Raw genomic sequence first — 15,398 nt, 5'->3', positions numbered from 1 at the left:
GAACCATTGTTGGCTGTGTGTATGGCTGTTTTTAGTTATAGCCTATCAGGGTCTTCAATCTCGTATGCAAACTAAACTCATCCACCTCTAACTACCACCTTGAATAGAGATACAAGACCCCAGACAGACTATGCACTCCCCTTTATCAAAGACTGCATACATATTTAATATAGTTTTCATGAAACCACTAGCACGTCATTGCCATTATCATCAATTATCGTTCTGCGGTATAATATGTTCAGTGAGTTGTTAAAACTACAATTCCTTAAATATGTGATGACATGTTGTACTGAAGCATATCAGTGAAATAATTTCACAATGGAGTCACCTCAGACTTGACAACTGCTGATATTTACATGTCCAGTGTAACAACTGCCCTTCACAAATAACTTAATAAGTTAATGGAACAGTACTTAATATATACATTAAATTAGTTGACTATATAGTGTATACACCATGAATCTGAAACTTAACACAGCACACTACAGGACTGATTCCTATTCATTGTTTACTCATCAGTATCACAGTATTTCATGTTATTACCATCAGAAAAAACAGGTAAATATACAAACTACCACCTTGAATAGAGATACAAGACCGCCCAGACAGACTATGCACTCCCTTTATCAAAGAGTATGCATACATATTTAATATAGTTTTCATGAAACCACTAGCACATTATTGCCATTATCATCAATTTTCGTTCTGCTGTTTAATATGTTCAGTGAGTCGTTAAAACTACAATTCCTTAAATATGTGATGCCATGTTGTACCGAAGCAAATCAGTGCAATAATTTCACAATGGAGTCACTTCAGACCTGACAACTGCTCATATTTACATGAATAGAGTAACAACTGCCCTTCACAAATAACTTAATAAGTTAATGGAACAGTACTTCATATATACATTAAATTAGTTGACTATATAGTGTATACGCAATGAATCTGAAACTTAACAAAGCACACTACACACTACAGGACTGATTCCCATTCATTGTTTACTCAACAGTATCACAGTATTTCATGTTTTCTCTGTAACTTATGTTATGACCATCAGAAAGAACAGGGAAATACATAAACTCACTACTGATACACTCCTAGATTGACAACAGTATTAGCAGAACAATAATCAACCAACATATACTGGACAAAACAAAAAAACCAGGAAAGGGAGTGTGGCAAGTACTCAATAAAAGGTGATACAATGATGAATCACCAAGAGAGTTTACCTCAACTTTCTTAATCTCTTGGTTGCAAATATTTAAGAAAAGCATACACTGTTGCTTCGTGTGATAACTACGCGCTTTCTAAATATTAACACCATATTTGTGGTTGCTTGATAACTTTTTCTTGGTGTCCTAATTTTCTCTACCAATAGACAAACACGAGCTTTCTAAATCTTAACACCTGACCAATCAGACCCCTAATAATAACCACCTTCATAGCCCAATAAAATTATCCCAGACAAAAGTAGAACTTTTCAGAAATGATAGATGATTATGCAATACACAAAATGATGAGTAGGAACACTGCCAGATGGGTAACAGTTCAATGCCAATTCAATCAACCTTCATGCAACCAAGGAAAACCAACTCACCTTTGCAGTATTGAATGCCACATTCTTGCAATGGGATATATGCTGACAGACCATGCAGGCAAGTCATATGTCAAATTATGAATGGTGGCAGTTATATCAGATCTAAACATCCGTGTTTGACAGACAAGCAACACATAGACCTAGTTTTCTTCTGTAAACATGTGCATGTAGCATCATCCAAGCAACGCTTTTCAATCATGCAAATTCAGACTCTTTGGTAGTGAGCAATGCCTCATCCCCATAAAATGAACTTCAAACAATATTCCAAGTTGAAAGAAATTTTCCTAATGTACACAATTTTTGTGTTATGCACCTCTCATAAGGCCAACTTACTAATACAAGCATGACAAATATTGAATATCTCTAGAGAAGGACCTAATGAGAAATCCTCAGGTTTTCCCGCAAGGCAGGGCATTGCCGCTAATCTGAATTGCCACAAGTATCTTCTTTCGAATGTTGTGGCTCTTCTTCCTCATCTCCATTAGCGCCACCGTGGTTTCCTGTACAACAATTGTTAACCAAAATTTATAAGAAAAGGCCATACATATTAAAAATCTTATACATTCATTTAACCACCATCACATTTATAACAGAAAAAGATGAAAGTTTAAGGATAAGAATTACAGTTACTTACAGTTCCTCAGTTTTCTGAATAATTGTTCAAGGCACAGTTTCATGTTATTCTCTTTGCAAAATATTGTTTCCTGTGACTCAAATTGGGTAGTTGTTGGAAATCTTTTCGAAGGTCAATGATACATGTTCACGACACGGACAGAGTTTGGGCAGTATCGTTCCACAGTCTATTGTTTGATAGACATGGTAACAAGCCATAATGAAACTGGGTAGTTTCTTCATGTCCTCCATATACTGGGGAAGATCCTTCATTACCCCATATAAATTTTCCTTGGTTGATGTCCTCCATATTTTGGGGAAGATCTTTCATTACCCCATATAAATTTTCCTTGTACTTCAACCATACCTGCGTCATCTCCAGCCAATTCCCCACTATGCTTTCTTTAATTCCTGACTTTATCCTGGTTTAATATTTGACAAATAGATGTGACAGATTTCTGAAACCCTTCAAACTCCAAACCCCATATAAATTTTCCTTGTACTTCAACCATAGGTGCGCTCCTGACTTTATCCTGGTTTAATATTTGACAAATAGATGTGACAGATTTCTGAAACCCTTCAAACTCCAAACCCCATATAAATTTTCCTTGTACTTCAACCATAGGTGCGTCCTCTCCCGCCAATTCACCATTATGCTTTCTTTAATTCCTGACTTTTCCCGCGTTTAATATTTGACAAACAGATGTAACAGGTTTGTGAAACCCTTCAAACTCCAAACACTTGCAGAAGCTTCAGTTTCTACACTTAATCCAGGAGTTGACTATTGAATACAGAGTGCTTAGTTTAGAGATTTCATGTGAAATCATCCATAAGTTCAAGCCTCCGTTTAAATTAAGAAACTTGAGATTTTCAGGCTCTCCAATCTGAGAGGGGAATGATTCTAAATATACAAACAATGAAAGCATTAAATAATTGAAGTCTAGAAATATAGCATATCTCTAGAGGCAAACCTTTGAATCTTCAAAGTGAAGAACTCAAATGTAAATTGCCATATCACGAAGAACATTATCATGAGTTCTTCGATGGCATGCCCTATTGACTTCCTAAATCCCCTTATTTTTTAAATTCTGAAACAAACCACGAGCTCCCTGAAGATTTCCATAAGCTCCCTGAAGATTTCCATAGTTGCAACCAATGGCCATGCCCATTAAATAGTTTCTCTTTTTTGCTCAAAGCAAGCCCTTGGGCAATCTATATTTGTACTAATTTGTCCACATCGAATCTGCGTCTCCCATAAGCATGGCAGAAGAGAAGAAGCAAATCTCGGCGTTTGAAAGGGGCAAAGAACCATAACTCCATTTTAATCGCTGATACAGCTCTTGATCAACGGGAGCATGAGTGTGTGGAAAAGATGGATCTGAGGGTTTCATCAAAGGTAAAGAAATCTCCCATTCATCTACACATCTTTTGCCCTTCATGGCTGCGGATACTGCGTCTAATGCCAAAGGAAAACATTTATACTCGTCCGCAACGGAGTATTCCAACTCCATAGGAGCATGGTCCTCTTTGAAAGCTATTCTTGCAAACATCCACGCTTCTTATCCAGAGAGGGGCTGTATTTCAATGGACTTCTTAGTGTCAGATCCTTCCTCCGAGTAGGGAATGCGATCGTGATTTCACAACTCGGCCAATACCTCAAATAATTTCTTGTTTCCTGCAACAACAATCAAAGATTTTTAAAATCTTGAAAAACTGTGACCCAAATAGCACCATAGAGGACATTACTGCCCTTAAACTTGTTACAGACCATTTATAACAAAGATGCTATCACAATGCCAGCATGCCATTACACCATTTACACGAACTCGGTCAACATCTGCAAGCCACGTCTTTCCCTAGGTTTGAGCATCTTTAATCACAGCACCTACGATCCCTGAGGTTGCACAGCACTCTAGTCCCCTCACCCTGCCTAAAACAAAATTACTAACACAGAGGATATGGACGGATCTGGCATCTTCTCAGTCTGAACCAACCCATCAACATCAGCTGGTGCCCATATTGCCAACCCAACCCGTGCTCATGATGCCCATGAAATGTGAAGGCAAAAATAACAAGCACAACAGCTGCCAAGCACCCCACCTAAAACAAATATGCTAAAAAAGAGAGATGGGATGGATGGATCTGGCCTATTCTCTACTGGAACCGACCCAGGATCGTGTGCCCTAATCATGCATTCTATACGCTGGACAGAGGATCGAAAAACTTGGTTTCCTCAAATGACCATCCACCGCCAAAACACAATCAAATATTCAGAGAAAAATAAAAGAAGGGAAAGACTTACACCTCACAGCACTGTGAAAAGCTTCGCTTATAGATCACGCTATAAACATTTTGTAACTGCTATAAATCGTTCCTTCAGTTTCAGAAAGGGCCATTGATCTGATCTGACAAACATGGGAATGGAAAGAAAGAACAGGTCTATAGGGTTTGTAAAATCTTACCTGAAATTACCTGGAAGTCCATCGAGAGATCCATTTCGATTGATCTGTTTGCGCACTTGACAATCTCATCTGATAAAAAAATAGAACCTTATATTGCAAAAAGCAGAACGACGAATGGGATCTAAGTTGTTAATTTTTTTAATTTTTATTTTGAAAATTAAAAAATATTTATTATGAAATTAAAAAATAATTGTTATGTTAATTTATTTTGAAATTAAAAAATATTTTGAAAACAAACAATCACATCTATAATCTCTAGGATTTTCTCAATCGCTTTGAAGGAAAAGGTTGAAAACACTGATTAGATATTTAATGTCTAAATTTTTGAAATAGAAAAAGTAATTTAAAAGTGATTTAGGATAGTTTGGAAATAATTAATGAAGAGGTTTAGTTAAATTCATGATATTTAATTAAAAAGAGAATGATATTTAATTCATGAGGTATAAGAGGATGTTATTTGAAGTATGAAGAATTTATATAAAACTTTAAAATTATGGAAGATTGACTTTTTATATGATTAAATTATGTTATTGGAAAAGAAAACTTGAAGTTTGTTATATGATTAGATTGTTTCACATTTTATGAAGCTAAGCATTAATTTATATGTGGTAAGAGTATTTAATAGAGGTTGAGAGATATACATTCATAGTCAAAACAAAGTGAAGCCAATAACATTTAGGGTTTTCATTGGAGCTCTTACAATGTTATAATGAAAGGCTTAATGGCTCACTCAAAATGAGGTGTAATGGTGATATATAAAAGGAATCTTTTAATGCCCATTAGATTAAGAAGAAATCGAGGCCCATGATTATGTCCCAAGACATTTGTGGGTCGGTGATATAGTTTAAAAAGACATTGGTAACCATTGATTTAGATGGGATCAATAACCCATAGTGCACAAGAAGCTCATCACATGAACAATTTGCCAACAATGATGACTTATTGTCTTTGCTTACTATGTCATTTTCTAAGGCATATCCTTTAGAAAGCATTGTTGTGACCACGTATATTGCCTGGCCAAAATAAAATTGTTCACCTACAATATGGTGCCATGTTAGTCACTTGAAACATCTTAAGGACATCAAATTGATCAACAATAACACTAATATTAATAATCTAACACCTAATAACATTAGATAACATTATATAGGTGAATAACTTAAGATAATTAATTTTAACTATAACTTTCTAGTCCATCTCCTTGAAAGAGAACATGAGAAACATCTTCTAGAAAAGAAAAGAAAAAGAAAAAGTGAGTTGAATCTACATATATAAATGCATAGATGGCAATGAATGAATGACAAAAAAGTTGGTAAACCCCAAATTAAGTATTTTCCTATGGCAACTAGCAAAATGAAGTTATTTTTTTATACCAATTAACATTAAACTTTAAGCATCACATGATTGTGACATGGTCTCAAGCTCAATTAAATAGCCATGAGTGTTTATACATTCATTTTGCCCACATTGCTTACCACCACATTAGGAAATGGCATCTTAACCTTTGTGAGCATAACTTCATAGTGATTAGCCCTTCTTAAATCGACCTAAATCTAGTGATTAGAATATTGATAATGTTATTCATTAAGAATATAAAGTCAAATGCATGTAACAAAAAACCATTTTATTCTAAGAAAAATTCATAACTTCTATTCAATGGGAGAATGGAAATTCCATTTTATAGGTGCTAAAAGGCACATAAAATTTACTAACCAAGACCTAAAAGTAACAAGAAAAATTAAAAACCCTACATTTGTGTTTCAGAGTAATACCCATAAATACATGTTAACATTTTTAAATATACATATAGAAAAGTCAAGTGGGTGTAGCTTGGGTGGTAGGGAGGATTCACTCTTATCCTCCTCACCCGAGTTCTAGTCCCACACATATTGACATACAAACTCCTTAGGAGTAATTTCTACATAAAAGATAACTAACTCAACTAGACACAGATGGGTTTTCCATAGAAATAACTATTATCGATCTTCAATACGGTGAACGACACTTAAAAAAAAACATGCATATAGAAAAACCCAAAAAGATACATGGCATAAAAACACCACTATAAGGTCTTGAACATATCATAAAGAAAGAAATACAAAAACCATTAATAACCATCTCAAAAACAACAAATTATAGGACTTTAAGTCCAAAATCTTGAAAATAAATATATAGATATGGAGGTGACTCCATCATGTAAATCCTCTAGGGCCAAAGAGCCCATAGCAATATTTTGATCCTTTTTTATGACCTAACAACTTCTTGGTACAATTCCTAGAATACATGAATGAAGGATATATAATCAAATAGTGTGGCCACTTCCTATAAACTATCTCCTACCAACCTAAGCTAGATATCTTACATTGAGCTAGTATCACTCTTCCAATTAATAGCTAAAAGTTAGTTGCCATAAATGTATAAAACCCCCACATTTGATAAATTGGCTTTAGATCTGAAACCACTTTGATCGAAGGAACCCAAGTGGGGTTGATGCTAACCGGTGAGCAACAACATATTCCTTCGCCCACAAGGCCTACTTTCGTAGATGAGGAGAGTGTGTTGGCCGCACCAGACCAAGCGGAACGTGGTACAATTACTCCTATTCAACACCTTAACAACACGTCAACGAACACTCACTCGTTGGAAGTAGCAACTTATTGTCGGACACCATCTAATGTTCACTCTGCATGTGGTAATCTTTCATTAAGCACTATGGACCCAAGGTTTTTTTTCCAGCACGAAAAAAAGCTATATATTTGTATTATATTCATCATAGGAAAAATGTACAACAATATTTTTTATAGGAACCATCAGATATGGTTGAAAGAATTGGTTCAAAGTCCCATATGAGAAAAGATACAAAAATAAGCTACTTTCTGTTTTGTAACATATAGATCATACTCGGGTCAAAATCGGTCCTATGAGACAAAATTATATGAAAGTTTTTCAAAAAGGAAGTCAATATATTGGGAAACGGAGACATACCAGATAGTCATCAAAATATTGAATTTTATGTACCCGGAATGTGTAAGTCCTGGATCTGATGAGAGATGTTGTCCACCGTTAACTGCATCCTCCAGGTGCCTTGTGGAATAGATAGGCCCATTATTTATAGAGCATCTGCCTTCCCGTTTTTGTCCCTGGTGATGTGAGAAATTGTGTAGTCCCTCCTGCAGCTCCATAAATCCTCTATCCTGTTCAGCCAACCGGAAAGATTGATGTTTTTTATGGTATGTTTTGACAGTACATGATCGATGATGACTTTCGAATCTCCAAATATTTGAATCTTTTGTATGTCAAGAAAGTCACAAAGATAAAGAAGACCAGTGAGGGCCATAGCTTCTGCTTTGTTGTTGGATCCGGCACCTCCATTCCAATAAATCTCATAAGCTTGACCAGCTTCTGGAATGATGAATACTCCGCAGGCGCATGTACCATGTTGAGCAGCTCCGTCGAAATATGCACGAGGAATATTTGTAGGTTTCGGAATCTGTGCACACCTTCCTTTTCTGACTTTGGATTGGTGAGGCATTCCAAACGCATTATATAGGCAAAGGATAGATTCAAAAACCATTGAAAGTGATTTTCTTTTGGATTTGAAGATCAACCCGTTTTGCCATTTCCATATGGTCTAGATAGTTATAAATGGAATGGGCCTCCAATCAATGATCATGTTACTTCATCCTTTGAACACCTCATAAATGGAAGGGTAAGAGGTGTTGGTATAGCCAAAGTGTGCAGCAAGATTCCTCCATATCATCTATGATTGAGGGCAAAGGAGAAAGATATGTAAGTTGTTCTCAACATTAGATCTACATAGAGGGCATATGGCGGGCCCGCACCAATTACATTTTTGTAGATTATCCCATGTGAGGTTCCTGTTGTAAAAAACCAACCATGCAAATAAAATGATTTTTAAGGGGCAACCCATTTTCCAAATGGATGTTGGAAAGATGTTGTCCTTTTGTTCATATTCTGAGTTTTGTAACTAAAGGTATATATGTTTGACAAAAACAGACGAAGAGCCACCATGACCCTTCCAGATGAGGTAGTCCATGTCCGCTGAGAAAAATATACCATGTGCCCGTAACGATGTAATGATATAGGTCCACTGTCTTCCCAATTCACCGCTTAGAAGCAATTCTATAGTTGATTTCCAAATAGGAATTGCACCTTCCCATTTTCGAATGGCTTTGGCCCAGTGGAAAATGCCTCTGCTATGTAAAGCTTTTAATAGCTGGGAAGATATATGGATCTTTACACTTGGACCTACAAATTCATCCAAACCAATGATAATTTTTTTACCAGACTGGAATTTCCAGATCATATTCCTTCTAAAGAATGGTTCTATTTTCTGGAACCCTCTCCATATAGCTGAACCGTGAGTTGTTCCAGTGATGCGCTGTCTATACCAATAAGTCATATCTTGATTATCCATGCATTTTTCTCTAATGGCCCTACTCCAAATAGACTCTCCCATAATTGCTTTCCACATAGATTTACAGAGTAGGGCTCTTCTAAATTTATTTAGATCTAATATACCCCATCCTCCCATATTTTTGGGCCGGGCCAGCATTGAGAGTTTTTCCAAGTGATATTTTTTTGTTCCTTATGACCACCCCATATGAAATTGGCAATCATCCTGTTTAGACTATTGATAATGGATGTTGGGATATAGTAGAGATGTGCCCAATATACCATGATTTGCACCAGCATTGTTTGTGCCAGAATCGCGTGCCCACCTGAAGATAAGCACTTGAATTCCCATGCAGCAATTTTCTTGTAAAAGCAATCAGGTATCCAAGACCTATCAGCCACGCGATAACCCACAGATTTCAAATTGTAACCCAAGTATTTTAACCCATTCCAGATTGGAACTGCTTTGATATTGAATAAATGAGATAGGAAAGAGATAAGGTCCCCATTAACATTTTCAACATGAAAAGATGATTTTATTTCATTAATGTATATGCCGGTGGCATTTTTAAATCTCCCCAAGATTTCATGTAGACATATCCAAGTTGATTTACACAGCATTGCTGATAAAATTATATCGTCTACAAAAAAATTATGAGATATGTAGATGCCCCTACATATGGAGAGAGGTTTACATTTTTCTTGGAGGATTGCCCTTTTTATGTGTAGACTCAGAGAGTCCATCACCAGAATGAAAAGGAGTGGAGACAATGAGCAACCATGCCTTAATCCCTTGGCCGCTTTGAAAAAAGTAGGGACTCCATTAATGAGGACTGCATAATTTACATCGACCACACAAGCCATAATCCATCTGGAGCATCTGACATCAAGGCAAATCTTAGCCAGAAGGAGACGAATATATCCCCAGTCCACACAATCGTATGCCTTTTTAAGGTCAATCTTTAGTAAAGCAGCTTCTAGATTCATGCAATGCATTGAATGTAGGCATTCTTGGGTGAGGGCCACCGCGTCCATAATATTTCTTTCCTTTAGAAATCCGTGTTGCTCAAGGGACAAATGCAGAGATAAGATGTTCCTCATTCGAATAGCGATGATTTTTGAAATGATTTTATATAGGACGTTGTATAATGACATAGGCCTGAAGTCAGAAAAAGAGGAGGAGAGCTTCTTCTTTGGGATCAATGCTATATAAGTTGAAGATACAACTTTGTTGATATAGCCGCAAGTTCTGGATTCCTCCACCATTTTTAGAATATCAGTCTTAAATAAGTCGAAAAATGAATGAAGAAATCGATGGTCCACCTGTCGGGCCCTGGACATTTGTCTTTTTGAAATGATTTCATTGTAGCTAATAATTCTTCTTCTGTAACCTCATAATATAGGGCATTGTTTTGTTCTTTGTCAAACATAGTGGGATATGGGTCAATGCCCCAAAGAATGTCCTCTATGTCGCTACCGATGTTCCTGTTGTAGGCCTTTTTGAAGTTTACCTTATAAAAAAATTGAAAAGAAGGAATTATTTTTTCTTCAAAGATAGTTTCCTACCAACCAAGTCCCCTAATACATGAAGCAAGATAAATCCCTAAGTGCTTTTAATTTCTTTTTCCCAAACCATGTCATCAAATATTCTTCAACAATGTCCCCATTTCATACATTTTGAAGACATGTGAATGATTCAACATCCTTTAATAGTTGTTGAAACTATGGACAATTAACTAATAATTGGATAATATCTTATTTTGTTGACGTATACAACATATTAATAACTAGACCTTGTTTATGTATTCTCTTGAAAACAACCTAAGTTAGGAACTCATCTTTTGGGGCCAACCACTTGAAATTTTGTTCTTATTTTGTTTCTATAATTTCCATAGTTAATCCTACCACCAAACAAGCTCTTATGGATCATAAATGAAAATTGATTTATAACCCAATCACATTAAATATTCACTCCAAACTTTATTATAATCTCATGCTAAAGAGTCATTTTCCTCCTTTAAATGAACATGAACCCTTAGAAGACTAGCATGAGCCATCTATAAATCTACACCAAGCCTTCCCAATCTCAAGAACCATGCCTATAACCATCTTTGAGACCAACGGTCAATGGAAATAGGACCACATACATCATGAAGAGAAAAGAAATTTATGTCATGTAGATCAATAATCTTATCTTCTAGTAGCTCCATATTTACACCACAACTGATGATAGTATCAATATCTAGTTTGACATGTTCCCTATTACCAACTTTCCAAGCCAAATGTTAGCATATAAGAGGAAAATCCAAAACAAGGGACTTCCATTGATTGGAAACATTTTTAGTGTTTTTCCATGGACTCTTGATTTATTCTGTGATAGCCCTTAGCTTTATGTATTTTTAATCAATGGTTATCCTCCACAAACTATCCCTTGAAAATACCCTCCATAAATTATTAGTTACAACGCATGTACCAAATAGAATGGATTTTCTTCAGCACCGAACCCCCCTCCTCTTTTGACTTGGCTATATACTATAATTTGAGTAATGGAGTTTTCCCTTCCTCCTTACACCCAAACTATATAAATCTAATACATAACCTCCTAACTCTTTATAAAATCCATTTTGAAATATCAACCAAAAACTGTTAGAAGACAAGAATTGCTTCAAAAATCAACTTTATTAGAGTTAGTCGGCCTCTAATAGAGAATCACCTATAACACCAATGATTTATCTTAAATTTCGTTTTCCTTGGCATTGAAGCCCAATCTCTATTTTGATAGTCGTTTGGCTTCAAAAGACAACCCAAATACTTTAAAAACCTCATTAAATTTAATAATCTTAAAGGGAAAAATCATGATCAACCTTTGAACATTCTTGACACCCATCCCATTAAAATAACTTGATGCTTTTTGAAAGTTCAACTCCATACTAGTAGCCATGCAATACAAATCAAAGGTTTCCTACAACTTCCTAACTTGCCTCATACTCCCATTTGTAAAAAGTTCAACATCATCCACAAAAAGTAGATGAGTTAAAATAGAGTACCACCAATTATGACCCCTTTTATGGACCCTACCCCGGATTTTCTTCTTTAATAGACCTACTCAAACCTTATACAACTAATGAAAACAAAAGTTAAAGTAACATGGGACATCTCTATCATGGATCTCTAATAAGTCTAAAGAAATTTGAAGCAAATCCATTTATGAGAACTACAAAGAATATAGATTAAATACAACTCATAATAAAATGTATCATTGAAGAACTAAACCTCACATGAAAAAGCATCAACTTAAGTTAAATCCAACTCACTCTATCATAAATCTTGGTGAGATATAACTTCAAAACCATAGATGGAAGATTTTTTTATTTTTTATTTTATTGAATGAAGACCCACTTAGGCCAACCATGTGGCTTCACAAATCCCTCTACCAACAAGGAATCCAAATTAATCATATGAGATGACATAAGAGAAAATGTTCTTAACCCTTACAACAAAGCTTGTAGCATCTTTGTTGATCACTCCCAACCTCACAATGGGTATCCATGAATAGTGATTCTAAATTTCATCCTCAAAAGTGACTTCCTCATAATACCAAAAAAGAGAATCTCATCAAAAGGACCATAATATAAGCAAAAAAAACACAATGTAAATTTTAAAAATAAAATAAAAAATTGCAAGGATGTCAAATCCTTGAAACCCTTGGATAAACCTCCTATGGTATCCTACCAATCTCATAAAGGATATTACTTTTGATGCATTTTGAGGGATAGGCATGATTGCCTTGATCTTCCCAAGTTTTGTTGCCACTCCTCCTTTTCAACTGAAATAACCCAAATAGTACACTCATGATTGAAAAAAATCATATTTACTAGCTTGGTATAAAGGAGGTGCTCCCATAGCACCTATAATGCCATCTTGAGGTGCTCTTCAAGCTCCTTCTTGGTCCTTGAATACACTAAGATGTCATTAATAAACACCAATACAAACTTATCTAAATACTCATTGATGATACTATTCATCGAGAACATAAAGGTAGCTAGTGCATTTCTAGGTCCAAATGGCAACACCACAAACTCATAGTGCCCATACCTAGTCCTAAATGCAATTTTATAGATATCCTCATCCTTGATCCTAAATTGGTGATATTCATACCTCAAGTCTACTTCTAAAAATATCATGGCTCCTCTTATTTGATCAAAGAGGTCAATATTTCTAGTAAACTGATACTTGTTCTTGATAGTCATCTTGTTTAATTATCTACAATCAATGCATAATCTGAGGGTGTCATCTTTTTTTTAACAAATAAAGTTGTTGCTCTCCATGGAGACATAGTGGGCTTGATGTATCCCTTGTCCAACATTTCCTTTAATTGTATCTTCAATTCCACCAACTCAAGTGTGCTCATTCTAAAAGGTTCCGTAGACATAGGTACTGCTCATGGTGTAAGTTATATTGAAAATTTGATGTCTCTTTTGGGAGCTAGTCTCAGTATTTCCTTAGGAAATACATCTATGTACTCTTGTAGCACTCAACAATTTTCAATTTTCAGCTTGTTATCTTTAGTTGAGTTTACTCTTTAGCTTATCAGTCTTAAATTTTTCTAGCAAATGTCTTAATTCAACCTTAGTCACACCACTCGTTGCATGTTGGGAAGCTTTAGAAAAAGTATCTCTAATTCCCTTACCAAATTTGGCTTAACTTCAATAATACCTCCTGCAAAGGTCGTTGATCTTTGTAAAGGTTAGTTGTGATACATCTCCAAATCCCATCAAATTAATATATTCATCAAAAATGCCTCTCAAAAAGATAGCCCTCACAGTATCTTGATCAAGTTTGTTTCGCTTTGACCTTTGGAAGTTGTACACAAACCTTTGAAGATAGTCTTCCAAAATCTCTTCTTCTTTTTTTATCATATTAAAAATCTATTCTCTCAAATCCATGGCCTTATAATATTCTCGATTTTTTTAAGAAAAGGCATATGCATCCCATCCCATGTTTGAATTGTATTTCCTCCCAAACCCATAAATCAACGCAAGGTTGAATCTTTGAGTAGTCATAGCTACGACATAATATGTCAAAATCACAAAAAAAGCATCAGGATCTTCATTAATCACACTGTGAAAATGATGCAAGACTAATGGAGGAATATTCCAAATGTGTATTGTTGTGGTAGAGTCCACATTTGGGAAACCACAAGTTTCTTACTCTTCTTCATTTGTACGTGCCTTGCCTTCTCCATTTACATACACTTCACCTTCACCTTTTGCCATATTTTTTCCTTCGAAAAGGCTATATTCAGTCTTTATGTGTGGAAATGTTGGGTCTCTAAGAAGATTGTAATCCAGTTTTGGTTTTGATTGTTGATATGGTTCACCTATCAATGTTTCTTCCATTGTAGGATCGACTAAAAATACTATTAGTTATGTGTTTCCACTTTTTGTAGATCTTTGGTTTCTTGAGTTGCCTACTACATGCCTTAAATTTGTCACTAGAGTCCTACATGTTGGTCCTCTTCTTATAAATTTCCTACCAACAAGTTGGTACTTAAAGGGGTATTTTTATTTGGAGTAACTACTCTACTTTTGCTTTTAAATATACATCTTTTATCTTTATCCATATTCATACAACACTAGCATATCTTTAGAAACAAGGAGAAAGAAAACTCATTAAAGTGAATGTGTGGGCCTATTACACTTCATGAAATTATGGAGTGAGGGTGTCTTTGTGTCTTACCATTAACTAACTCACTAGGTCTAGAATGCTAGTATATTAAAAAAAAAATCACACACAACAAACTCTGAAATTTAAAATATGTAGGAAAAATGAGCCATGAATGTGCTAATCCCTTTTAGCATCTCCTTGGAAACAACACCAAAAATGTCGGTCAATTTAATTAGATTAAATCCTAGGCATTAAATTGTCAATCCAGGTGTGTAAACTTGTGAGATACTAACACCATATGTGCATGGTTTGGGACATGAAATAGATTGTCTAATTTATAAGGATAAAGATTGAAATTATGACAAACTATTTCAACATAAGAGAACTCAAAAGAATTAAAACACAACAGATATCTCACTCATTGGTTGGTCAATCAAAGAAACACTTTATCTAGCATGTAATACAGTCTTTCACTTAAGAAATATTCCTAAACGTTCTTAAGTTGGTCTACCAAGCAAATCTCGTTTTCCCTTAAATAAATCCTATTCTTGTATAGGTTTATGATATCATATTCCAAATGAAAAGCACGTGAGAAAATATAAAAAAGAAGATCAATCTAATGTATCATTCAATACTTCACAAAG

The 15,398-nt window shown here is 35.3% G+C and overlaps 2 protein-coding genes across 2 annotated transcripts in view; both read right to left on the bottom strand.

Moving 5' to 3' along the window:
• The window catches only part of LOC149214981 (uncharacterized), a 111,951-nt gene extending 107,176 nt beyond the window's left edge, over positions 1-4,775 (bottom strand). The window contains exon 1 of the mRNA XM_089392479.1: positions 4,759-4,775. The gene's annotated coding sequence lies outside the window, so the exon portion shown is untranslated. The remainder of the gene's footprint in view (positions 1-4,758) is intronic.
• A 3,005-nt stretch (positions 4,776-7,780) lies between these two features.
• LOC149214980 (uncharacterized) lies at positions 7,781-8,203 on the bottom strand. Its single transcript, XM_089389575.1, has one exon. It carries the CDS (start codon positions 8,201-8,203, stop codon positions 7,781-7,783), a length of 423 nt encoding a protein of 140 aa, XP_089245701.1.
• Between the last annotated feature and the right edge of the window lie 7,195 nt (positions 8,204-15,398).

Source organism: Pinus tabuliformis, chromosome 1_1 (genome assembly GCF_031772625.1).
Source record: "Pinus tabuliformis cultivar Carrire ecotype Pingquan chromosome 1_1, CPIR1, whole genome shotgun sequence".
Classification (NCBI taxonomy): Eukaryota; Viridiplantae; Streptophyta; class Pinopsida; order Pinales; family Pinaceae; genus Pinus; species Pinus tabuliformis.
The sequence above is the reverse complement of the archived record's forward strand: the minus strand, read 5'-3'. Positions and strand labels throughout refer to the sequence as shown.

Excerpts from the sequence above, each read along its gene's own strand:
- LOC149214980 (XM_089389575.1), bottom strand. The coding sequence starts at position 8,203 with ATGCCTCACCAATCCAAAGTCAGAAAAGGAAGGTGTGCACAGATTCCG.